This window comes from Buceros rhinoceros, unplaced genomic scaffold (genome assembly GCF_000710305.1).
Source record: "Buceros rhinoceros silvestris isolate BGI_N320 unplaced genomic scaffold, ASM71030v1 scaffold2737, whole genome shotgun sequence".
NCBI classification, from domain to species: domain Eukaryota; kingdom Metazoa; phylum Chordata; class Aves; order Bucerotiformes; family Bucerotidae; genus Buceros; species Buceros rhinoceros.
This window is the reverse complement of record NW_010421387.1, coordinates 32374-57296: the sequence shown is the minus strand read 5'-3', so window position 1 is coordinate 57296 and position 24923 is coordinate 32374. Positions and strand designations below refer to the sequence as shown.

Genomic DNA, 24923 nt, shown 5'->3' with positions numbered 1-24923 from the left:
GGGGGTGGGGGTGGGTGTCAATCTGCGTATCAGAAGTTACATCTTAGTACATGGAAATTCACAGTGGTTGGCTATCAGGTTAAAAACAGTATTATTGACCTCACACAGTGTAACTTTTTTTAAAATTAAAATTTAGTTGTGCTGATAGCTGCAGAATTACTTGTTAAGTCAGTGCTCATACACACCAGCAGCTAGGCGATGGACTTAAGATCTTGAATAAATCAGTCCTATGGAAAAACATTTTTTTTATAATTGTTATGAGCAGTATTTCCCAAATACTAGCTAGTGTAGCTGGATAGAGTGATTGACAATTATTTTAGCTTCATAAAGATCTTTTTCATGGGAAAAAGTGACATAGTCCTGTTGTCTTTTTATCTTTTTTTTTTTTTTATTTTTCTCTTTTCAGAAAGCACAGGGCTTATTGACTGGATGGAAAAATGGTTTCAGCTGGTGTACTGTGCAATGAAGTCTGTCTTGAACTGGCTTCTAGATTTTCTTGCTTTTGGTGTAAGGAGAGTGAATTTGGAGAGGAGAACAACAGTATCTGTATTCTACAGATTTCTAAGCATAGTTGAATCATATGATGAAGCAGTCAAATTCAATAGAGGGAAGACAAAAGAGAATTTCTGTAGTTGGGAATGCAATACTTCACTTTTACTGTAGCATTTGCAATTTTTAACACGTGCATACCTTGCTGTGAATTAACATCTCTAGTTGGATTTTTTGGTTTGTGGGGTTTTTTTGTTTTGTTTTGTTTTTAAGCATAAATACAAAAGCATGGATTTCCAATGGTTGTATCAAAATTCACTGTCACTTGGTAGCTTGGCGCTAGGCTAGTAACACTTTGTCTGGAATCATCTTTGGAGAGGAACACTGCATTGGTATACTCCAAGACCTCCAGGTGTACCTCTTTGGTTCTGTGTCCCGCTTATTTGGGTGAATCTCATCAGCTCCCAGTAGACCTGGCTTTTCAGAGGTGCGTCTGTGTTCACAGAAGCCAAAACAAAAGTATTCATGCTCCAGTACATAACCATATTTGGCATATGTCATTGATCTGGCCATCACACTGAGATGAGTTAGATTTTTTTTGTAATATGAATGACTTTCTTTTTTAAGTGAAAAGGGAGTTCAGACACTGCAGAAATAGTGCAGCAGTTGCATTGTAGCTGTGACAGCACATGAACTGATTGAACAGACTGGGAGCTAGATCTGTGTGTAATCTCGTGGTATAGCTCAATGACCTCAGGTTTTTGTAGAATCACGTCTTTCTTCTGAATTGCTGAGATTCATCATGTGAGATTACTTGCATGGGGAAATATTGCATTATCAAGACATCCTCTTATTCTGCTTAGTTATGAATAGGTACTAGCTCAGAGACTGTCTGCTTGCCCATATATTGATTTGTGTCCTCTAATAGAAGGAGAAATATTAACCACTACTGGTTAAAAACAAGCACTTACAGGTGAAACTAAGGTTTTTTTCCATGGTACATCCACAGAATCGTGTCTTTTTCCTCGACATCAGGATTCTTGTTCAGGACATCATGACTGAACAAGGGTTGTGTTGGTTGCTTTCACAAATATTAAGACACCAGTGTGTGATTAATGGAGAATTTGTAGATACTTTTTATTGTATTGCAAACCTGTTCATAGGATTTCATCTTTGTTGCAGTAAAGATGGTAACTTTTGAAGGATCTTTACCTTTTTTCCCCTAGTCTGTAGAGTTGTGGGTTTTTTGACAGCTTAATGTCTAACGACCAAAATGTAATTTATAGTTGTAAAAGGTGAAGCAAATTTCAGATAAAGATTGGAGTGTAATCAACTAACCTCATGTCTGTTTGAGAGATCTTTCTCGTAGAGTAGGTAAGGAGTTCACCAAGAGAAATAATACCCTGTTCCTACGATTTACTGCCTTGTTAGTTTTTTCTAGCAGAGAAGTATTTGCATAAATTGCCTGCTAGAAGAGTAGCGTGCCCCTGCTTGCTGTCCTTCAGAAAAATTCTGAGTCAGCAGAGCGGGAACCAGATGGATGTGAGAAGTGAAAGCATAAAGGTGAGCAGAAAAGAATAAAAAAGTGCAGATGTGCAGAGAGACAAAACAGAAAACTTAAGAACTAAAGCATAAAGGGGAATATGATTTAAAATGCCTTATGGAGAGAACATTACAATTTGCTAAGCTCAAGTGACCTCGTTTTAGGCTTACTTTCTTTTTGTTCCCAAGAGGACATATGACCAGACCTCTGCAGGAACTCTGGCTGCCAGCTGGCGCAGCACCTTTCAAAGAGACCTAATTTTATATTTTCAGAACCTGGCAATATCGGCCACCTCCATCTGTAATATGCTCCTGTTTGTAATATCTGTTAAACTGCATTTTAACATGTAATTTTAAGTTTCTTTGCCAACCTGTTAGTAAGGACCAGGCTATTGAAAGCTGTCAGTTGGGCCAAAGTAAGTGTTTTAATTTTGTGAGGTCTGTGGGTTCATGCTTTTATTTTTCTTGAGTTTGCATCTTTTGGCAGGCTCTAGGATATTAACTTCTACAATGAAATATCATCTTCCCGTATTTTAAGTAAGTCTATATTGAGAGGAAGCTGGAATAAATCCTTTGTAGCAATAGGAGAAAACAGCGTTAAAATGGGAGGCAGAGTTACTTGGAGTACTGACTTTAATTTTCCTGGGATAGAAATCAGAAGATATTGAGCACATGATGTTATATAATGATTTGTCCAGCTAAATAGAATTTAATGTGGGTAGTGAAGGAATGGAGTCAGTTCTCTTGCTCTGGCTCTACCTGTTGCAACAAAATTTTCAGGCCACCTCTGGCCAGCTGAGGAAGGATGCCCGAGGAGTTCTCTTAGTAACAGGCAGAGCTGCTTTTGCAGAGTTCAGGTGATGACAAGTGGCCTATTTGTGTTAATCTGATATGAGTAAGAAAGGCTGAGATCCAGAAGAGGCAAAACGGCCACTGCGATGCTGTCAGTCCCTGGTTCAGCATGGGTCTGCTTCACTTTGTGCTAACCGGGGCTCCAAGCTTTCACTGATTTCAATGCGTGTTAAGCCTTGACAGAGTCAATTAGTTCTTGTAATCACTAGTAACCAATGTTTAATATGCCTATAAGTTTAACTGAGGAAAAAAGTTATTTTTGGGGTATAATTCTAGAATATTTTGTAGCTATGTAACTTTGTAATTATTTGCATTAGAAGAGAAAATGCATATATTTATGTACAGTACACTCAAAGCTGAATTGAGATGGATTCTACAGTGTATAGCTGTAATGTTGAAGTTTGTTATTTATATGAAATTTATTAGTATTTCTTTGAATTCCTGTTAACATATTTTCTGGGTTTTTTTCAGCTCTTCGTTGTAGTCTCCAGTTTCTTGGAAACATTGCAGCAGGAAATGGAGATTCCCAGAATAGCATTTGGAAGTGTGCTTTCCCAGATCTCTTCTTGTAAGCATGGATGCAGGGTTTTTTTCCTAATGTAATTTCTGTGGTTATATTTGAATCTTTTGTACATTATAGTTGTGCTTCTACTAGCACCGTGAATCTTTGAAAAATAACTTTGAGCATGGGACGGTTGAGACCATATCCTGTAGATGTTTTTTTTTTGTTAGTCAGCTGTGGGGGTCAGGGCCTTTGAAAACCCACTTGTTCTAAACTAACAGTAAGTTGATTTCATTTAACAGAAACTGGAAGAAAACTCTGTTCTGAATTACGAGTTTCAAAGATAAGCTTTATTTCAGAGGTGTTTTCAAGTGGTTATACTCATTTCCAAGGATACAGCGCCTTTTTTTTTTTTTTTTTGTTCACTTTGCTGCTGTGGAGACCTGTCAGTATTTGTGAATCAGATGGAATCTGTGAAAGTGATGTGATCTTTGTGTCTTCCAATTCTTTTGTCCTGCTCCTAACCTTAATAGAACGTCTTCCTGGAGTTATGATGACATATGTGTAACAAAATATTACAAAAACGGTTGTGTGCAGACACATGACAATATTGCTGATGTGTTTGGCCTAATTTTTCGTAGTGAGCTAGTAAAAAAGGCACAATCTTTCAATTTGATAATCAATCTGAGTGTGTTTTTGGAGCCTGCTTGTCAGCACTGGATGTAGAAAGACCTTATGATAATAGAAGCAGATGATTATTATGATTTCACCTAATTTCCAGATCTCCAGTTTGCTCCAGTTTAGCATGAGTTTTGTAAATTGCCTGTTAAGTTTAACCTTCAGCTAGGGGTTTTTCTTTGAGCATGATTTTGTCCCTCTCAGGCAACAACAAATTCACAATTCCGTAATAGACAGTGAAGAAAAACTCAAGAAGTTGAATGCCACTAGTCTGGTATTCCAGGGCCAGTTTTAACTTACTTTCTTAACTCATTATTTTCTATTGCAGGACATGCCTAACATACAGTGATGAGAAAATTGTTGCCTATTGTTGCATGGTCCTGTTCACTTGCCTTAATTCAGAGAAAGTGAGAGAGCTGCTGAATCCTGGGAACTTGACTGTGGCTCTCTGTGTCCTGAAAGTCTACAAAGAGCAGTTGGAGTCTGAGTGGTCGTATGTATCCTTAGACATTTTTTCCGGTCTTAATTAGGTGGTTTTCGTATTTACAATGGAAACCTGCTAGTGTGTACCATTCCTTATGCAACACTGATTTAAAGTCTTTTTTTTTCTGATTTTGGATATGATGTTTCTCTTTTCTTTTCTTCCCTCTTCCAGTTAGCCATAGGTCAGTGTGTTATACTAACGTAATGCTTTTGTCTTACGTTCAACTTGTGAGCCTGTACTGCATGATGTATTTTTTTTTTCCAAATTATCAAGAGGTTTTTTCTTGTTAGCTTGGCAGTATTAATGCAGCATGTATTTCATAGACAAGATGTTGTTCTTACTTTAGTTTTAAATACAGAGGATATGTTTAGGATAAATTTGGAGTTTGGTGTATTGCTCCTTTTGCTTTGATGTCCATATATATCATTGCATTTCCTCATTGAAGAACTATGGTACTTTCTGATATAGAAGAGTGTACATGAGATACAGACAGATAAAAGTGCCTAAAATGATTTCTGTCCCTTCTCTTATGAAGCTGAAACTAAGCTTTGGACACTTCTCTGGCTGGACTGTAGAAAAAATATTTTGTCAGCAATTCATTGAAAATTTGTAGCTATACTTCAGCTCTCACTGAAGTACATGCCACTAGGACTGCTTAAATGAATTTACATAGCTGCGGTATTTGCAACAGAGCCAGTACTCTGTTGTAAAGATTTGTGTCCCTTGCGCCACAGCTAACAAAGTGTACGGCAACCATTTTTAAGCAGCCATTACGGCATTATACGGCTGACTCGAAATACAAACTGTTCTTCTTCCAGGAGGTTATACTCATGGCTGGACTCACAAATCACTAAAATTAAGATGTTCTTACTTTTAAAGTTGAAAATATTACTTAATTCCTGCCAACCTTCTTGACTCTCAACTGGAGCATCTCGTTTCACATTACATCAAGTAAAAAGTGAATGCCACATGTGTTTATTCCTCAGGCAGGACATATTTTTCTTGAAATTTCCTGTCACGTGTGCCTACTTCTCAAATCATGAGACGTTTAATAGAAGACAAGTCTCTCCTGCTAGCGAACAGGGAACATCTGAAGTGTTGGCTAAGCTTTGAGAGGGGTGGGTTATGGGAGATAATACCTCATTTTAGCGACTTATCTAATTAGTGATGGAAAGCCAAGCTGTCCACGTTCTAAGCAGTATTTTAGAAAGATGAGAACTGTTTGGCAGATCAGCATAGTGGGATTTTGAGACTCAGCACTGATGCATTTTTAAAACGCATTTGTGGATGTACAGCATAATGAAAACTGGCCCAGAACTTGGAAGAAAGGGAGGAAACAGTGCTGAGATTCACACCTAAGTGTGTCACCATGAGTGATACACTTTTTATTATGTTTTTTCTGTGGCGTTCTGTGAGCTAAGAAATAGTTAATGAATTTAAGAAGGAAGTCAGTTCTGTAAGGAATGCTCTAATCAAATTTTATATTCAGACCTTGTATGATCATACCTGTTCATCCAGACCAGGCTCGTTTCATTAAGCTTATGGTTACTTGTAACATCAGAAATGCTTCTATCATGGAAATCTGTGAAGTTGAAGAATGTAATTCAGAAGTTTAATAAATATTCTCTTGATTTAAGAACGGATACCTCCTCTGCTTTTCTCTTTTAGAAGCTTGTCTCTCTAAACAGCTCCCAAGATTATTTTAATATTGCTACCTTTGCCATCTTTAATACTAGATGTTAAGTGGCATATTAAAACAGTATTCGTCTTGGCTTGGCTTTGCGGACGAAGATTTGGGAAGGGTTTTTCCCACGCTTACTGCAAGTGCGCTGATGGCTGAAAAGGCCAATACAGGGCTTTGCCATCGTGAGTGCACCCTTCGGGCCTGCGCGGTGGATTTTTTAGGTGAGGCGCAGCGTGCGCGGAACTGGCTCCACCCTTTACACCTGAGGTTCATCTGCCAGGGCCTAGTGAGCTTGGACGGTGACAGTGAAGTCCTCAGGTCATAGGTTTGGTTAGAGTGTCCTTCTCTTAGAAGGTCCCACCTTCTGTGCCTGTTCAAAGGGATGAGCATGATTTTTAAGCCCTTAAAAGACAATTTATTTTCTGTGTATCTTCCATCTTTCCAATGTACCACTGTAATGGTATGCTGATTTAATTGTTCTGAAGTGTTGATGTACTAAGTTGAACGTAGCTTAAACACGTAAGCAAATAGACTTACTCCATAAGCCAATTCTCTTTTTCCAGTGCTGCTTTCTTTCAACAGCTGCTGCCTACCAAAGGACGCTATCAGGGAATTGGACATATCCTTCCTTTAGGAATCAAAGCTCTTACACACTGTTCAGTAACAAATGTTGCTACTCACTCTATTTCTTTTTTTCTGCGCTTCTCCCTTTCCGCGCTAGTAAAAGGTTTTTCATAAAACATGCAGAGAGCTATGCCTTAGGCTCTGGAAAATTGTGGAGCCTTTAAAAAGTCATTCCTCTGTGTTTCCCCACACATCCACATCCACTCCCTTTCAGGTTTGTATTAACAGCAGAAAAGTGTGTCACAGTGTTTATAAGCTACTGTATTTAGAAGAGAAACCAGCACAGAATGCCACATGAGATCTATTTTAGACTATTGAACCTGCAAACATATGTGTTTTGTAAAATAATTAGGAAAAAGTAGTACAAAATTACATTATAATTTATCCTAACCGAGACCAATGTGTATTCTAAAAGCTGTTTATTTTAGAAATACTTTGGTTGTTCCATTAGATGAGAGTATAGCTTGTGTCATCAGTTTTTCCAAGTGTGCGCATGAGGCAGTGTAGCTACTATGGAAAGAAAAAACAGGTTGTATTTTTAATTCCTGAAGTGCAAGGAACAAAAATCCTCCATTTTAAAATAAGAGGCATAACATGCCTTTTGGCTTCCAGAAAAACGATATGAAGAGTGTGGTCAGCTGTTTGGCATTGGAAGTAAAATTTTCTGAACATCCACTTTCTCTTTTTGAAACCACAGCTCAATGATGACTGTAAAGATTAGGATGTGGGGCTCCCCCTCCCCATTTTTTGCCTTTAGTTATTTTGTCCTGGCTTATGAAAAGAAGTGTGGACAGAAACTAGTGCTCCTGTGGCGAGGAGTCTCGCCCATGGGCACAGATTTAAAGGCAAAGATGAAACTCCTCAAGAGAGCTCTTGTTGCTTTATTGGTATCCATGTGGTGGAGAAACCAGTTTAAAGGCAAAGATGAAACTCCTCAAGAGAGCTCTGGTGTCGTTATTGGTATCCATGTGGTGGAGAAACCAGAAAATGTTACCCCCTCTTTTTTTTTTTTTTTCTCCTTCATTTTAGGTTGGCAACACTCTCTCTTCTCTCTGACAGTTTAGGGTGTCCCTCACCCCCTTCTTTTTACTCTCCATAAAGTAATTTTTAATTCCAGGAAAATTGGAGTTAAGTTGCAGGTTCCAAGTTCAACTGTGGTTTTTTCCAATCATCAGTACTATTTAAGTTTCCTTAATTGTAGAGATCTGACTAGCTTCTACTTTCTGTTTGCTGTATCAGTGCATTGGCACAGATTCCTTCAATCTTTCAAAGCCCAGCCTCACACATTTATTTATCTTGTCACCTCTTTCTTCTTATATATTTTTGTGGAGAGGGGGGAGCAGGAAGTGATTGTATTGCTAATCATCTTCTGTTTTTTTTCTTGCTAGCTCTTCAGATAAAACATTCCAGCCTTATGCATAAGTAAAAATAAATCTCTCTGTAGTGCCTTTCACAGCTATCAGATTGAATGGAAGTGTTTTCTGAAACAGAGAAAGATACTACAGCTACTCTGAAATTCTAGACCTGAGAGTTGACCTGGTGGACAGTATCATAGCCTGTAAGGAGGGTGTGTGCCATTCATTATGGATAATGCCTTCTGAAGATGGAAGGATGTTCACTGTTGTCCTTGATTCAGTTCAGGAGAGAGGAGTGTTGTGATGCTTAATTCTTGGGGTTAAGCTTAAACACAGAACTGTGTTTTCTTATTCTTCTTCTGAGTAAGAAGTGCTGGAATTTGAGTGGGATGAATTATTTAGTTTCCAGAGGTCTTTGTGACAGCACATATGTTCCATTTGTTATTAAATAGCTTTATACTTGTAACTGCTTTTAGGTGGTTTTGATAGGGTGCTTATATTCTCACAGGAGATCAAAAAAACTTCTAAAATATGTTCTGGTCCCAAGCAATTCCTCATGAAGCATATCGCTTTTTTAGCAGCTGAACAGGCTAGTGATGTGACTTTGAAAAGTTAGATGTCTAAATTTTCTTCTTTTTTTCTTCAAAATTTGGATGATTTATTACATTTGTTTGTTAAACTACAGTAAAAATAGCTATTTTGTTCTTACTGAATATTTTGGATAGAGTGGCTTTATTGTAGGATGATGAAAAGTGCTTTCAGTTTGAGATCAGGAGAGAATTTTGCTGATCAAATAGAGGATTTCCATGTCTTTTCCTCTTCTGAAACATCTGTGGGGGCTTTCTTCCTCATCTTCTGAGACCAAGGACACTATTCTCTAAACTTGCTAATGGGATCAAATAAACTTAACATGGAGCATGACATTTGATGATAAAGTTGATTGCTTACACCCAGCTTTGATTGGAGGAAGCTTATTGGTCATTTGGAATATACTGAGCGCAAATGTAGCTTATAATATTTCATCTTGGCTGCTTCTCAAGTTCAGTTTGGTACAATGCAGCCCTTGTGCTATTGTAAAGTCTTTGAACTGAACATCTCCTGTATTTATGTAGTATGTAAGCACTTGATTTTTTTAGGATTTTAGCCAAACAATTTTTTAGAAGTCAAGAAAATTGGCATATTTAACACTGTTCATTTGTTACTGTGTTACGCTTGCATAACAACTTTAATTTTCATCATTTTCTTCGCTAAATTACAGTGGTCCTCAGTTTATCCCAGTGGTTCTGTTGTTGGCCCCCACAGAGAATTTAAGTCTCCTACTGAAGTCTTTTGTGTTCATCTAATATGCCATATTCAGTCAGTAACCAAAACTGGATGTCTTTTTTTATTTCAGAGTTGTGGATGGTCTTACTTTTCCACTTCTCTTCCTCTGCCCCAAATGAGAAACAGGAGACCTGAGGACTAAAGATACTAGACTTAATTTGCCGCAGCCTTGCTTAACTACCACCAACATTTCTGGGCATGGTAGCAAGAGCTGAAAGTGCTTTACTCTGCTGCTTCTGGTACCTTTTGGTGATGCTCTTGTAAAATATGCTAGTGCTCTATTCTTTGCGATACAGTAATGTAGGAAATGGATAAGGTAAAAGAGAAACTTAAATACAGAAGCAGCAATTTGTGAGGTGTAACATTGTGTAATTAAAAGGGTAAGAACAATATACAGAAGTCTGTGCTCCTCTATAAGCAGAAACTTTATTCTGAAATAATGCAAGTGTTCTGCACAACTCTGATTATTATACTTTCGCAGCTCCAGATAAAAGACTTCTTGCTTCTACTCAAATCCTTGAAAAATAAAGTCAGTCGTTAGCATTCAGAAGATTTAACTGTGGATGCTTGTATGTTGTGAATTGTGGGTTCAGGAATTGTAGAAGTGTTCCCCTTGATTGCCCTGCTGATGGCTTGATGCAGTTCTTATGGCTGAGTCTGCACTGCTCAGTAGGAATACGTTTGTGCTGTTGACTTTGGGGGGATCTGTAGGCTCAAATTTGTATTGAGAAACTCTTGAGTCAATGCTATACTGCTCAGAATGCCAGCTTTAGGAGGATGATTCCCTATGCCTATACTATTTTTTAGAATGTGTGTACAAATATCAGAAAAAAAAGCACAGGACAAAATAGCTTTTCTCCCTTCCCCTCTTAAAAATGTCCGGTTTACAGTAACTGAACCAGATGCTAGCTAAGTTCACAGTTACCATTAGAAATATAATAGCTATTAATCTTTTGGACATCTTGTTCTCCTATTTCCCCATTTGTCACTGAGTATTTGTCAAAAAAAAACCCCTTCATTTCAACTGGAAGGCTTCTATGTGATCTTCCTGTTAGCTGTGTAGTGGATTACGAATACATAAAATAAAAGGTTGTCAGCAAAGTGAAAAGAAGGGAGGAGGTGGAGGGAATTGTTTGGTTCTTGTATTTTTGTAGCTATTCTTTCTCAGTAGTTTCGTCAGCTTGGGGGATGATCTTGAAATCTGACTGGTAATTATTCCGTATTTATATAGGTAGGACACTGCTTAAATATGCATAGGTTAGTACGCATATACCTATGCAACATATATAACACTGTCAGTACTCGCAAGAATGTAATTTGAGGAGAGAAATATTTTTACATACTTAGTTTTTTCTCATAATGCGAGTATGTGAGAGAGTATGTGTCTGTGTTGAGCTTAAATGAGTAGCATCTGCTGTTGACTGCTGTGAAGGGTGCTCGGCAAAGTGATCAGTGTAAATACTGGCATGAGCACAAGCAGAGACTGATGATACCTGCCTGCCTTGTAGAGCAGAGTTAGAGTGGGTTATCATCTTAGATTCCTTCCACACAAGGAAGGTATTCTTTTGTAAGTTGAGAACAATATTTTGCTTCCTTGCATCTGTCAAAGAAGTCTCCATTTGTTTTGATGTTTTTTAGAAAATTTTTTAAGAGATATTATTTGGGTACTTTTTTGACTGGTGGGCTTAAAAACAGTGTCATGATAAGTATCATAATAGTTTTCAAGCTTGAACTTCGGCTTTTTGCTGAGATGCATAAACAGTTGCATGAATGTTTTATTATTTGAATTGTGGTGCGCCACTGGCAAAAGACTAACCAGCTTTGCTTCAAGCATTTGAATAGAAGTGTGCTGATTTGATGGGAAATGGCCATTGCTGTATTAGGAAAAATACTGCAGAGCAATGTGCAATTATTTTGTGACAATTTGTATCTCTTAGCAAATAGGACCAGAAGCATGGCACACAGTGAAGTAAAAATAACCAACACTATTTAGAGTAAATGTAGATACTCTTTGAAGCACCAGTAACACCTTTTTTTTTTCTTTTTCCTTTAGGTTCTTGATTGTTACAGACCATTTGCTGAAATGTCCTGAGTTGGTAAAAGCCCTCTATGCCAAACTGAGCAATCAAGAAAGGTAACCCCAAAAACCAATGTGGCTTTTAGTATTTAGCATTCCATATAGAGTATCCTGTTCACATGATTGAAAAACTGTGTGGTTTCATAGTTGGCACAAAATCTCTAAATACATGTTTCTATGTCAGTAATGGTTTTAAATTGGTTGGTTAACATTACAGCTTAGCCACAACTGGCAGTGATTTATGTAGGGTTGCAGAATCCAGGTTGGCGCCATTACTGGGTAAAGAAATACTTGAAAAAAAAAAAGACAAGATTTCATGCCTGTGTCTTGATTTCGTAAGAGCACCACACCCTACAGTGTTTTACAGCTCTATTTGAAATGTCCTCATCTGTCCATACTCCTGTTGTAATTACAAGAAATTAAAAGGAAACCTTTACTGAGGTTGGAAGTGTGTCAAATGCTGGTTAGCAGAACCTAAAAAATGTAGATTTGCAGATGCCCATGATTACTTAATCTTTTAGTATTTCCACTATTGAAAATATAAAATGCTTCAACAAACTTTCACCTTGAAATAAACTAGCTAGTTTTCCTTCAAGCATTTGAGTAAATATATGCTGAATTGATGGGAAACAGCTATTGCTATAATTGGGGAAAACTCTCACTTACAATTGCTTTGACAGAGAATTGGGGAAGATAAAAATTACTTTGTTAGAATAATCAACTTTGGGAAATCCTGTACTGTAGTTCTACAGCTCTTCCAACTGCTTGAAGATCTTGTGATCTTGTTCGTGTATTCAACATGGCTACTTTGTTCCCCATTTACCCAGGGAAAACTCAGGTTCCCCCTGTAGTTTTTGCAGGTGGAAGACAAAGCAGTAAGCCAAGCTGTCCCTTAAATGTCTTTCTTTCCTGTGTATTTTTGCTGTGACTAAAGCTACAGTGTTACTACAAATGGGGTACAGATGCTGATCAGAGGTTATAAAAACATAAAAGGGCTGGTAGGCAAAGAAACAGTGTATGATAGGTTGAGAACCTTAGATAAAATATCATTAATATATAGGTATGGGATGGATGACAAGGAATTGGAATGATAAGGAGGGAAATAATATCTTTCTCTTTTATTCAAGCTGACCAAATGGGAACTGTGAGCTGTGTGCTTACTGTGCCTGGTGGTACAGGGCTTCTTAACCAGTTAGCAGGAAAGTCTGTTTTAAGTGAATAAGCCAGATTTAATTCTTTTGGGGGATGTCATGAATGGCACTTTGTATGTTTTTGTAGTCCCCTTGAGGACGGCCAGAGCTGGGTTAGGGTGTTTGTACTTAAACCAGTAGATGTAATCAGTTCCCAGAAAGGTCTTAGCATTTGTTGCATGCACTGCGCTATAGACAGTGATTGGCTACCTTGACTGAAAGGCTTTTGGTGAAGGCATTGTATGGATGATCACATGTGGAATGGCTAGTCACAGCATATTCTCTGAATTTATTAACAATCCCAAGAATTCTGCAAGTCAAGTAAACTCCAAACACAATCACAGCACAGTTTATTATGAATTTGATACTGCTTAATTTACTGTAAAATATATAGAAGTGGTGTAGAAACAGTCTTTTTGCATCTGAGCTATAGAAGAAGGCCCTGCCATCACATCTTCCTATATAATGTTAGCGTATTTAAGAATGCATTCTTTTGAGATGTGAAGAGACAAATTCAGTTCAGATAAAGACGTTTTGACTGTCACTAACTGGAGAAAACAGTAACCATATAAACCAAAGCGTAGGAAATTCATTGTTTCAAAATGAGACAAGGAGGCTTCACCGCAAGAGTTGCAGCACTGAGTGTCCAGTAAGGCTAAGTCGTATAAATGAAGAAGGGACAGATGTGGTATTGAGGTGTCTGGGAAAAGCAGCTCGAGCTCATGAATATATGGTAACTCTCAGTTACAGTATTCCCTATCATGCCCATTAAGTTCTAAATGTATTTACTGAAATGAAATTAACTACGCTGAGAAAGTTTGCAGAGTCATACATTAGCGGTGACTCTTAAAGTTGACCATTGCCTTAGATAACCAAAGTATGTGCAGATGCATAACCGCAGTTATTCGCACTACTCACACTATTCAAAGTATTTCCTGTAATGGAAACTTAGTGTATTTGTGATACAGTGGCCATGAATTAGTTGTTGAAGAAGTGGATCTGGAACCTGAATTTTCAATTGAAATAAAATTCGTGACTTCTGGACGACTTTCTCTTTCATTTCCAAACAGTTTTGATGTGAATGCCTGAAGAGAACAGAAAACTTAAAAAGAACTTATATACAGATGGTGCTGTAATGTCACTCCTGTTTCTCTGGAAGGATTATGGTTGTCTAAAAGGGCACCCAATTATATTGCAGGAGAGAGTAATGCAAAAAATTTACTTATTGGCAACAATTTCATCTCACTAATACAGTTTATGGAAGCTTGTGATGACCCTCCAACTTCTTTAGAGAAGGATTGCTTTTCATTTTTAAACGTGTATTACCTGGATTATTGATGCAGCAATAGATGACTAAAATTCTGTTATGCAGGAGACAATATTTAATTGGAATAATTCCTGTAGTCATGAAGCCTTAAGCAGTCTGTTTTCTTAGCTGAGCATAGGCTTTGAAAGCTCTAAACTTGGTAAAAACTGTCATGTAAAACCTAGCCCTGCCTTGGGATGAATGACACGCCTGCGCACATAACTTTATTTTTGCGTAGTGTGTCAGATCTGAAAGCCTTTGTTCAATTAGGAATGTTGGGTAACTGGACTCTGGAAGTTTGTAGATGGGCAAGCGTGTGGTACCCAGTTGCAACCTGCAGCACAAACAGAACGACTGCTGGCACTGCATCATATACATCAGCAAAACCTGTGAGAGGTTACCAGTGTTTGACAGCCTGGAATCCGCCCCTCCCCAAACGTGTTGAGTGCATTTCTGTGCTACCATGTTGAAAAAGCTGTTTGTCCTCATTCAGATAACTGTTTAATGCAGCTGTATTAATGACATCGGGGATCGAGTTTAGCAAGAACTGAGTAGCAGCGACTGTGCTTTTTCCGTAGAAAAAGATGTTTCTCTTCCCCTTGTGACAACCTGCTGGGTAAATTTAAGGAGGAGGGAAAAAAAAGGCATTTGAACTATTCCACATGTTTAAATGCCAGTCCTTCCATCTGAATTGCAAATATTTTAGTGAAAGAAAACCCTGAGCCTGCTTTTGAATTCATTCAATAAATAGTGCTCTTTCAGGCTGAGAGACTTAAAGCGGGACTTCACTACCCCATGTGCTGTACTGGAGTTGAACTGTAGGGAGGGCCTCTGCCACGCTGAAGTCCTTGCTTCCACAAAATACTCCCAGTTTGCCCTAACGACATGAGCTATCAGAAATAATAGAACATGAAAGCTGTTAGAATAGAAGACCCAAGTACATTTTATAGAGCAGCTTCATTATGTATTCAGTTGCTGGTTTAATACGCTTCGTAACTCTTACTGGGTATATGAGTAAGTAACTGGGATTTATGGTAGTCTATCTAGTGGCAATTATAAAATGACTCTAATGAACTGAGTGTACGACACAGTTTTTATTTGTCCTGTTTCTGCTCAGAGTTGGTTTGGAGTTGGGGACGGGAAGTACTGAAGGACAACATACAAGGCAAGGGCTGTGAAAAGCTGGTATTTTCAAATGGAAGCTGTCAAATAGTCTGTGTTTATTTTGCTGAACTTCACAACAGGTTTTAAGAGCTGTTTTGGTGGAAATTCTTGACTTATGGAATATGCAGTCAGTAATGTGTTAAGACATAAGAAATTGAGATAGACTTGAGAAAAATACTGACTTGTCTGGCCAGATTGTATTAATTGAATGATGAGTTGAATTAATGGTGCGTAGAAATAAACCAGCAAACAGGAACTGATTGCCAGTGTTCTAAGACTTCTTAATTTTTAAAAATCAGCTCTGTTAATAGCATGCTAATAGTTTGTATCATTTTTAACAGCTGTATCTGCTTATGCTACTGGTAATTCTATATGGCTAAGTGAATTTGATTAACGAGTTTTTTTCTGATTCTAGAGTTACTTTGCTAGACCTGATGATGGCAAAAGTAAGTGAGAAGAACCCAGTTACCAGTGAAGAAATGAATGTGTTCATGAGACATGCTGACTTCCTTGCAGGCTGTTTCCAAGAGACGTGTGAAGCTGTGCTCAAGTTAACTTCTGCAGCAGATGCAGAAGATGAGGTATGATTCTTAAAAAAACATTATAGTACTAGAATCTGCACTGGTGAATCTTCATTCCGACTATTACCCAAGTGGCGCTTGTGTATATTCCTAGTTTGTTTTTTATTAGGGAAGAGGTCACAGCAGCCCAATTTTGCTTTTAATTTGAAGATGGCAAAGAATATGGTACTTTGAGATAGAAATAAGTCTACCACATTGTTAAAGATCCCAAAATTTTTAAAAATGTTCATGTTTTCATATGTTTGGGTATTTATAATTTATTTGGATTGTGAGTTATATTTTACTCGAATGTTAATCAAAACTTTAAATATTATAGGTGGGAAGCAGCAACTCTTTTTATTCCTCCCTGCCCTATCCCCTCTTTAAATTGGGGTAAAAATGAAGTAAATGCTTTGTTTTTCTTAGCAGTACTAAAGTAAGTAAATCTTGTTTGTTTGTTTTTTAAATGTAAATAACTGATGATAACTTGCTAATTAATGTGTCATTAAAGTCCCAAATACTGGTTCTTTGAAACTGCATTTGGCTACTTGTAAGGTGGATGTTCCTGATCTGTTTGGGGCCTGGAAAATCAAGTTCTGATCACGGAGACCTGTGGTGTGTATGTGATTGGCTCGTTGTAGGAGAGCAGTCTGAAATGTATAATGATCCTCCATGCAAGCAAGGGCTTTTGTTACTGACTCTTCCCTACTCCCCGGTGGTTTGGGGTTCTCCGGTGGACCTTGCAGGGCTCTGACAAGGCAGCCCTCCTGGGGCCAGCTAGTGTCCACAAAAAGTTGCAGAACTTGCTGGGCACCAAGTGGCAGACAACTGGAGCACCCAGATGCTAGCCCTAACTCCAGTCCACTTGGAAAAAAATCTCTTCTTGCTTCAGACTTCATGAACTGGTTCTGTTGAGGATGGCCACAGTTAAGTCCCTTTGCAAACTGAGTAGGAACAGGCTTTTATGGGTCACAGAATGTTTTGTGGCTTGCACTTCGGGAACCTCAGATGCAGAGTTGAATACTGGATTTCCTCCTTATGAAGTATCCAAGAGTTGCTGGCGACTTGCCACATCATGTAGTGCAGTAAGGAGATTTAGGCCGTCTAAGGGTAGGGGGTCTTTTCAACAAGCTGCTTGAAGGTCTAACAGTGCCTTTGCAAATACAGAAAGCAACTCGTACCATGAATGCCACCATCAACTTGTAGTGACCTCATTTGTGTGGTGTTAGGTCATGTTGTGAACAGGCAGTGCCTGGTCATTTTGGTCTCAGTTCTTGGTTCCTGTAGTAGAGATAAAGTTTTAATGTTTTCAGGTGTTTTCAGGTGGTTGTTTGGTTTTTTTTTTTTAAGACAACTAGCCAGAAAACTAAAAGCCTGAGAAATTTAATATGTTCTAGTCAGAGAGTTAGATAATCACTGATTCTTACTGATCAATCAATCAGTAATCAATTAGTTTCAGAAATGTGATTAACGTATTTTCTTAATAAGATACTTAAAAAGATATATCTAGCTGCTGTCTTGCCAAGTGACCACAAGTGACCATGTTGAAATTGTGTTACCTAGTATACTGTAGTTGAAGCATTTTATTGTTAAAACAAAATTAAATTGTAATAGTTTTATTTGTAGAAACTCAAGAATGGCTGTCATAACTAATTTACTATCAAAGTGAAAAAACTGATATTTAAATGCTTTTATATTATAATATTACAGTGTTTTACTTGCTGATTTTTTGTTTGTTTGTTTAAATAGGCACAAGAATGTTAAATGTATGTTGAGAGGTGTTCTGAAAAGGTAGCAAAAATCACTTCATGAGGAGGCAATAGATGGATGTATTAAAAAGACCCCAAAACCAACCACACAGCAATCTCTTCTTATCTGTCCAAGAAGCACACCTTCCCTCCACTACCCCAACTGCTTAGTCTGAGTTATGTTAGAAAACTTAACTGACTGCTTCTGGAAAAGGTATCAGCTTGGCAGTAAGCGGACATATACTGAGACAATTCCATCTTTTTATTCTCCCCCCTACTTCTCTCTCGGTGGCTTGTGTGATTTTACTACTGCTGCAGCTTTTAAATCTTTGCAAAATTTGTTCCTGTAGCTATGAAATGTGAACATACAAGACAGAGTCGTGCTTATAAAGGGTTGTACTTTCATCAGCAAAACACAGCTGCTGCCACTGGCCCCCTCCCCCCCCCCCTCCTTCTTTTTTTTTTTTTTTTTTTTTTTATCCTGTGTGGTAACTTTCCAAGTATTCTGTGGTTTCAGTTCTTGGAAAAAAACATGTTTGTGCCTAGCAGAAGGTGGTCTCTGTCCAACTTGAAGGTGCTAGGACAGTAATATTGAGAATGTTACTGTATAACTTTCCCTGCTTGACACTGACTTTTTTTTATTCTTCTCTTGTGTAAACATGTTGTATGATAAGTTGAGCACAAAATATAGCTGAATAATATATAGCTGAATATATGGAGAGTAATGACAAGAATATTTATTTAAAAGAATGTGTATATGCATATTGTCCATATACATTTATCCATAACATATGCTTGCTATGGTAAAAGAGAAATTACAGACTGAATTCATGAAAATGTTTCTTTTCTTACTAGAAATGATCAAAAATTGCGTTTAAATTGCATGATCAGAAATTTATTTTCATTTTTGCATAAGAGTTGTACTAAACTGAAAAAAATGAAATTGTGCGTGGAAAGTCTTTCATTAAAAATGCTTTAGGCAGCATCTGTGATATTAAACGAAACTCTGCCTGGACTTTTCCGTGGCCTTGAAGCCAAGTGCCTTGGTCAGGCTATGTCTGTACTAGTGCACTGTCTTAGCATCCAAAACTGTGAGACCGTGTTTGAAAACTGCCTTTTGGGAACAGTCCTTGATCCAGCTTGACTTGTTGTCTGAGTGTTCCATCCACTGTTTAATTTATTATATGTAGATTCTGCCTTTTTTTTTCCTAAGGAACCTCAGGTCTTGTAGCTTCCATCTCAAACCAAGGAAAAGCTAATCATATGCTTCTGCAGTGCTTAAACCAATGTTTAAAATAGCTTTTCCATTATAAGCCTGACTTCAGCATCAGTTTGCTTTCACTTTCAACCATACTTGCAAAATAAAACCCTTCCCTGGATTTTAAATTCTTATTTTTTCTCATTTTGAGGAACATCTTTCCTGACTCTCTCTCAAAATATGTTTATTTAAGAACTCTTCAATTATTTCCTTGTTTACTTTGCTGATTATCCATCAAGATGGATGTCAGCTTTCAAAATACTTTGGGGTTTGAACAGCATCGTGTGACTGAACTTAAAAATGAAGTATTCTGCTTTATTGCCTTTCATTAATATAGATGGAGAGCGAAAAAATCATACGTTTTGGAAAAATTGGGGGTGGAGTGGGGGAGACACAGACATGACATGACCCAACCAGAGATGTTCCAACAGTTTATTTATTGAAAGTACAAAGTTTTAAATAGAATAGTAATAGTAGCAGATAATAATAGTAGTACTACTATTATCTGCTACTAATAATAGTAGATAAGAATTTGGGGTTCTTCTGGGCTTTTTAAATAATTTGTTCCTCTTACCAAATGTAGATGGAACATTTGCTGAACTGAGCCATGTGGTGGGATAAGAGAAAGGAAGAAATGGTAGTATAAAACCCTGGAAAGAAATACATAGTGGACACTGAAGAAAGCAATTAAAAAAAAAAAAGTGGCGGGGAGTGGTTTGTGAAAAAGGATAAGGCCGAGAAAGGAAAAGCCACATCTCATATTATCTGCTGCTACAGAGCTTGCTTTATGTTCATGGGTAACGGGGCACACCCAGGCAGCAACAGCCATTGTACCTTACTGGTGCGGTTTAGAGTTGTCTATTGATGCTTGTTTGCTTTACAGTTGTGAAGAGCGTAACCTTTTCCTGTGCAAGGGTAGGTGTTAAGTGTATGAGCTGAAGAGGCTTTTGATTAAGCTGCTGTCTTGTAACAAATCAAAATGGCTTAAAAATTGTAAATACCTGCTTTCTGTCTCTGTACTACAGTTGAGATATTCTTACTTTATAACAACACAATGACCAATGTGTTCAGAGACTATTTTCAATGTATTCAGAGACTGTTTTTGTGCTGTTGAAAGCAATTTCTTGAATAACCTGGGTCAAGACCTGCACCTTCCTCCACCTGTGTGAGGAAAAAAATGAAAATGCAGTTTTAGGAACTGGACACTGTACCTGTTTGTGTCAAGGAGCACATGAAGAAGCAAAGAATGGATATTATCGTAGTGCTTAACTACTAAATACTGTTATTGATTATTTCAATAATGTTATATGGATTATATGCATTTAAAAATACTATACTGTTGGTAACTAAACATCTCTTTGTCCTGGACCAGACAAGACAAGAATAGATACTGTGACCTGTGTCTGAGCCTTTTCAAGGCTACTTGCAGTTTACATACCACATCTCATGTGGAATCATCTTGTAGTCACAGTCTATTTCTTGAGCAATACGTGGTGTTCCAAATTATGCCATATGCTCTTAAGGTAGTTTCTGTAAGTGCTGGATTGTAATTACAAGCACACATCAACATAATCTGTGAGAAAAAAATAGTTCCCTAGCTGAATAAATAATATGCAAATAAAATTGTGTGTCTTATACCTAACCAAACTGCTGCATCTATGATCCCAATCCTATTTACTCAAGAATAATGTAAATTCTCGCAGCCAAAGTTCATTTGACCACAGAGCTTTACAGAATTCCTGCGGATAACAAATTGGTGTCTTGCAGGCGGTGTGTGTGTCTTTAAAGTGGCACAATCCTACTGAATAAACTCAAAGAAAACATTTATACAGAAATAATTTTCTCAGCTAGTAATTTTCTGCATTTCTGCTTTTGGAATCTACTGTGTTTTTGTTCAAATTTTATCCCTTATGGCTCTGTTTTGGTTTCCCCATGATTTTTCAGGACACATATAACACTATTTTACTGTAGAAAAGAAATTATTGCAGTGTAATAACTTACTGTTATTGTTGAAAGATGTTCTCGTTTTTTATAAATTTATTCTTGGCAGTTTAGAAGATCTGTGAAGAACCTTAGGTGCTGATAGTTCCTGACCCCATTTAGATCGTCAGTTTTATGATCTTATGGTATCCTTCATAAGCCATTTTCAGAAATGTAATTTTCGTTTACAGGAAGCACTGCTTGCAATTCGCCTTCTTGACGTTCTTTGTGAAATGACGTCAAACAACGGACAGCTAGAACACCTACAGGCTTTGCCTGGTTTGCTTGAAACAGCCATAGGTGAGTAAAAAGCCACAAGGTTTATTAACTGTTGGCTTGCTCCAAATCATGTTGCTCTGTGAATGGTATTTTTCACAAGTGGTGGTAAATATGATTCTGACCCTTTAAAAAATTAAATAGGAGATTGAGTTAATCTACATTTTCAAATATTTGATTTGTCCCTGGAATTTTTCTGCTCCTCTACTAGCTCTGTTGGCTCCCATTACTCAATAGAGCCTTGATTCAACTGTCAGTAATGCTCTGTTTATAAAATAAGAGCTGTGCAAAGGACAGCTGCTTCCTGTGTTCTTCCACTTGCTAAATGTGTATGGATGGATTTCCTCAAGAAGTAGAAAAAGGACTTTTCCATGCCTGTTGCCTTCTGTTTCCCAAATTCCTGAAAACTAAAACTAATTACAGTTTGAATGTTAATAACCAGATTCAGTAACTTTTAAAGGTCAGTTTGAAAGAAGCTTTATTCTGCTGAGAAACAACAAGCAAAGGTCTGTACACAAAGAAAATCAAGCCAGGAGAGAAAGTGAAGTCCACCATTATCTGAGAAAATTGTAGAAAATGATGGATTTTAAAGAGAAATATGTAACATTTTTGCTAAGAAATAAAAGAAAGAAGCTGAAGCAGCTGTTAACTATGACTATTTTGAGATGTTTGAAGGGTCCTTGCTGTAAAAAAACAAAACAAAAAACCCCCAAACCGAACAAAAAACGCCCACCCAAATAACAACCAAATCTCTATTTTTGTTGACAGGTTCATAATTTAATTGCTTACAGTAAGATGACTAACAACAAGATCTATTTTTGTATGTTTTGAGGAAACTGAAAGTTATGCATTGTATCATCTGATTGTTTTTATAAGTCTTTCGACTTAAACAGTCATTTCAAGGAGCTGCAGATCAGTTAAATTTGGAGGCCCGCAGGTCAGTCCTCCTCTCTCTAGCTATGCACAGACTGACTTTTCTCTGCAGCTGCCTCCAGGCTAATGAAACGGGTGCAGGCTAGAGTAATGCTACCATGTGCATCCTACCCTCACCCAACAGGAATTTATCAACTTCTATGGTTTTCCTTAAGGCTACCTTTTGGCTACAAGACTCCTTGAATCCTCATTAACAAGAAGAGTGAAAAACTGCGTTGATGTGTTATATCACCTTCAGTATTTAGTTCTGAAGACCAGAAGAATAAGGATAGACAGCGCAAAAGATTTTCATCTAACAGATCTTTTGATGAAGCAGTTTTCTTCAGTTTGTTATCTTGAGAGATCTCCTAATGGATATTACTAAAAGATTGATTGAAAGATCTGAATGATTTTTTTAAGTATCAGCCTAGGAGTGTGTTTTGCTATTTTCAGTAATTGTTGGATTAAGTTAGATGGTAATACTGCCGTGTTAATAATATGTAAAGCATCGTTGATAGCTTGATTGCAGAGTGTTTGGGTAGTATCACCAGGGAGGTAAATGGTCTTTTGGATTGAGGGTCATTTTGGACGAATTGCTCTTTGGGATAATGAGAAGACAGACCGAGGTGTGCTTTAGTTGAGAGCATGGGTGACAACCCAGGAACAGTTGCTGGGTTATGTTGATGTGCAGTGTTTGAGAGGACGCTGCTCTCTCTGGGTCGGAATCATGCCTGGAAAGCGGCTGTTTTTCTTCCACCTTCTTCTGTACTTCTCTTTCTGGGCAGGTTGACTGCTCGTTGCATTTTTGTCTGCACTGTAATAAAATTTGAAGAGTGTTATTTACTTTTTTGATGGGTTTTGTTTTGGTTTGGTTTTTAATCCTTTCATTCAGGGATCCCTCTTAAGGACAGGCAGAGAATACCATTGAATATTCCTCCTTATGTGTTTGCGTGTACACTATAAGGCAAGGAAGCACACAAAGTGGAATGCCATGAGAAGGATGTGAGACACTGATTTTTATGAATTTACAAAAGCAATCAATTTTTTGACAGAAGATTGTTGTAAAAGCTATTTTATTATGACATTTTCTAGATGCAATCAAGAGATTGTTTTTCCCTAGTTCAAAATATGAACAAATGTAAATGCCAGCTCTCATGGGAGAGCTATTATAGTTTCATGTTTTTGAAACACTGCCAAAAATGTAGTTACCTCTTTATCAGCACAGAGGGGGGTTTTTTATTATTCTCCTGTATCAGCCATCTGGGAGTGAAACTATAATATGGGTGCCTATGAAGTTCTCATTTAAAGCCAGGAAATCCAGTGCCCTTCCACTGTGGGTGTTGTCACATCTGGAGCAGAAGGAACATAGGGCTTAATTACTGCCCTATGCTGTAACCCGGGTTTGCTACATCTTCGTTGTTCCAGTGCAAGTTGCACGAAGCATCTTGGGGACAGTGGCATGCCAGGGCATTTATTATTCTTAGTATTGTAGGTTGTTCGGAGGAGAAATACTTCTTAATTTTTAAGTACAGGCACAGCCTTTAGTGAATCAGCTTCTCAGCTGTACAAGCTGTCAGGTGTTCACATGATTTCAACTGTTCGTCTGGGTGTGGTCTCTTTGTGGAATGTTTTTTTCACAGATTTTAGTTTCCCTTCTCCGTGATTCCTCTCTGGAGGACTGCTGTAAACTAGAATACCATACAGGAACATGAATGGTTTTTTTAGTTGACGAGATTATAGTACTGAAGGATTTGTAGAGATGTGTCGAGGTGCTGGATGTACTCGATCTTTTCTCATGCTACAGAGCTAGGAACAGCCTGGGAGAAGAGAGGATTCTGCGGTTAGTGTGTGCTGCTGTGACAAGTTTGAACTAAAGGAGGTTTTCTAAAAAATCTTGGGTTTAGCAATATATTTATGGTGCCAGATTCATTGAAAACCTACAAATTCTGACTCTTCGAATACAGACTGATAGCACCAGCCTTCAGACTTCACGTCTGAACCATCTTAGTGTATAAAACAGATGCAAAAATACCTTTTGACCTTGGCATGGCCTCTTATGGTTATACTGGCACAAGTTAAGAAGTTAAGAATCTTAACTTTCCAAGTTCTTTTGACATATTGCTGAATATCTGAAATGACGGTTATTAACATTGAACCTAAAAATTAGTAGTAAAGCTCTGTGCAAAGTGATATTGATTTTCATGTGGTAATGAATTAAAATATTCTTGTTTTCTGTAGATACCCTGAAATTAACTCATCTTGCTGGGAAACAGGCTGTAAATATTTTCACTGCCACACATGCTATGGTAGGGGAGGAAGAAATTTCACATCCAGCTGTGGGTTTTAAATCTCATCTCATTCGTTTGATTGGAAATTTGTGTTACAAAAATAAGGGAAACCAAGACAAGGTAAGTTTATACATTTTTCTGGCAGAACTCTGACATCTGAGCATGTGTATGCCTGGCCATGACTTTACTGATGAAAGTGTATTGTTGATCTATAAGTAGAGATTAGAATTGGTCATATAAAGGAGGTAATTTTTTTTTAGTGTCTTTGGATTACTATCACAGTACGCTAACTCTTTAATATCAATGGGGTGTGTTCCTGTCTACCTCTCATTTCAGTCCTATAAAATGCAAGCCAGTGCTTAATTCCGTTATTTTCACATTTCTACTTTCTTTGAAAAAGAAGTGCCTGAGACTAAACAACAATTTCACTTCGAAGGGAAATAGATGGGAATTGTTGCATGAACTTTATTTTAACTCTTTGAATTAGTGTCTTGTGCTTTTTTCCTTCTTCAGCTTTAAGTTTTAAGAAAAAAAGAGGAAACAGCAGCATGTTTTTAAATGTGAAACCTTTTTTTCTTAGATTGATAAAAGATGTGGCTTTCTTCCAGGACTTGTTAGACTAACCTAATCT

General features: G+C 37.6%; 1 protein-coding gene across 1 annotated transcript in view; it reads left to right on the top strand.

Moving 5' to 3' along the window:
- The window catches only part of ATXN10 (ataxin 10), a 70798-nt gene that overhangs the window by 16965 nt on the left and 28910 nt on the right, over nt 1-24923 (top strand). Inside the window, exons 4-9 of the mRNA XM_010139620.1 lie at nt 3355-3451; nt 4392-4556; nt 11587-11667; nt 15686-15851; nt 21008-21116; nt 24243-24412. Coding sequence (XP_010137922.1) covers nt 3355-3451; nt 4392-4556; nt 11587-11667; nt 15686-15851; nt 21008-21116; nt 24243-24412 — 788 coding nt within the window. The remainder of the gene's footprint in view (nt 1-3354; nt 3452-4391; nt 4557-11586; nt 11668-15685; nt 15852-21007; nt 21117-24242; nt 24413-24923) is intronic.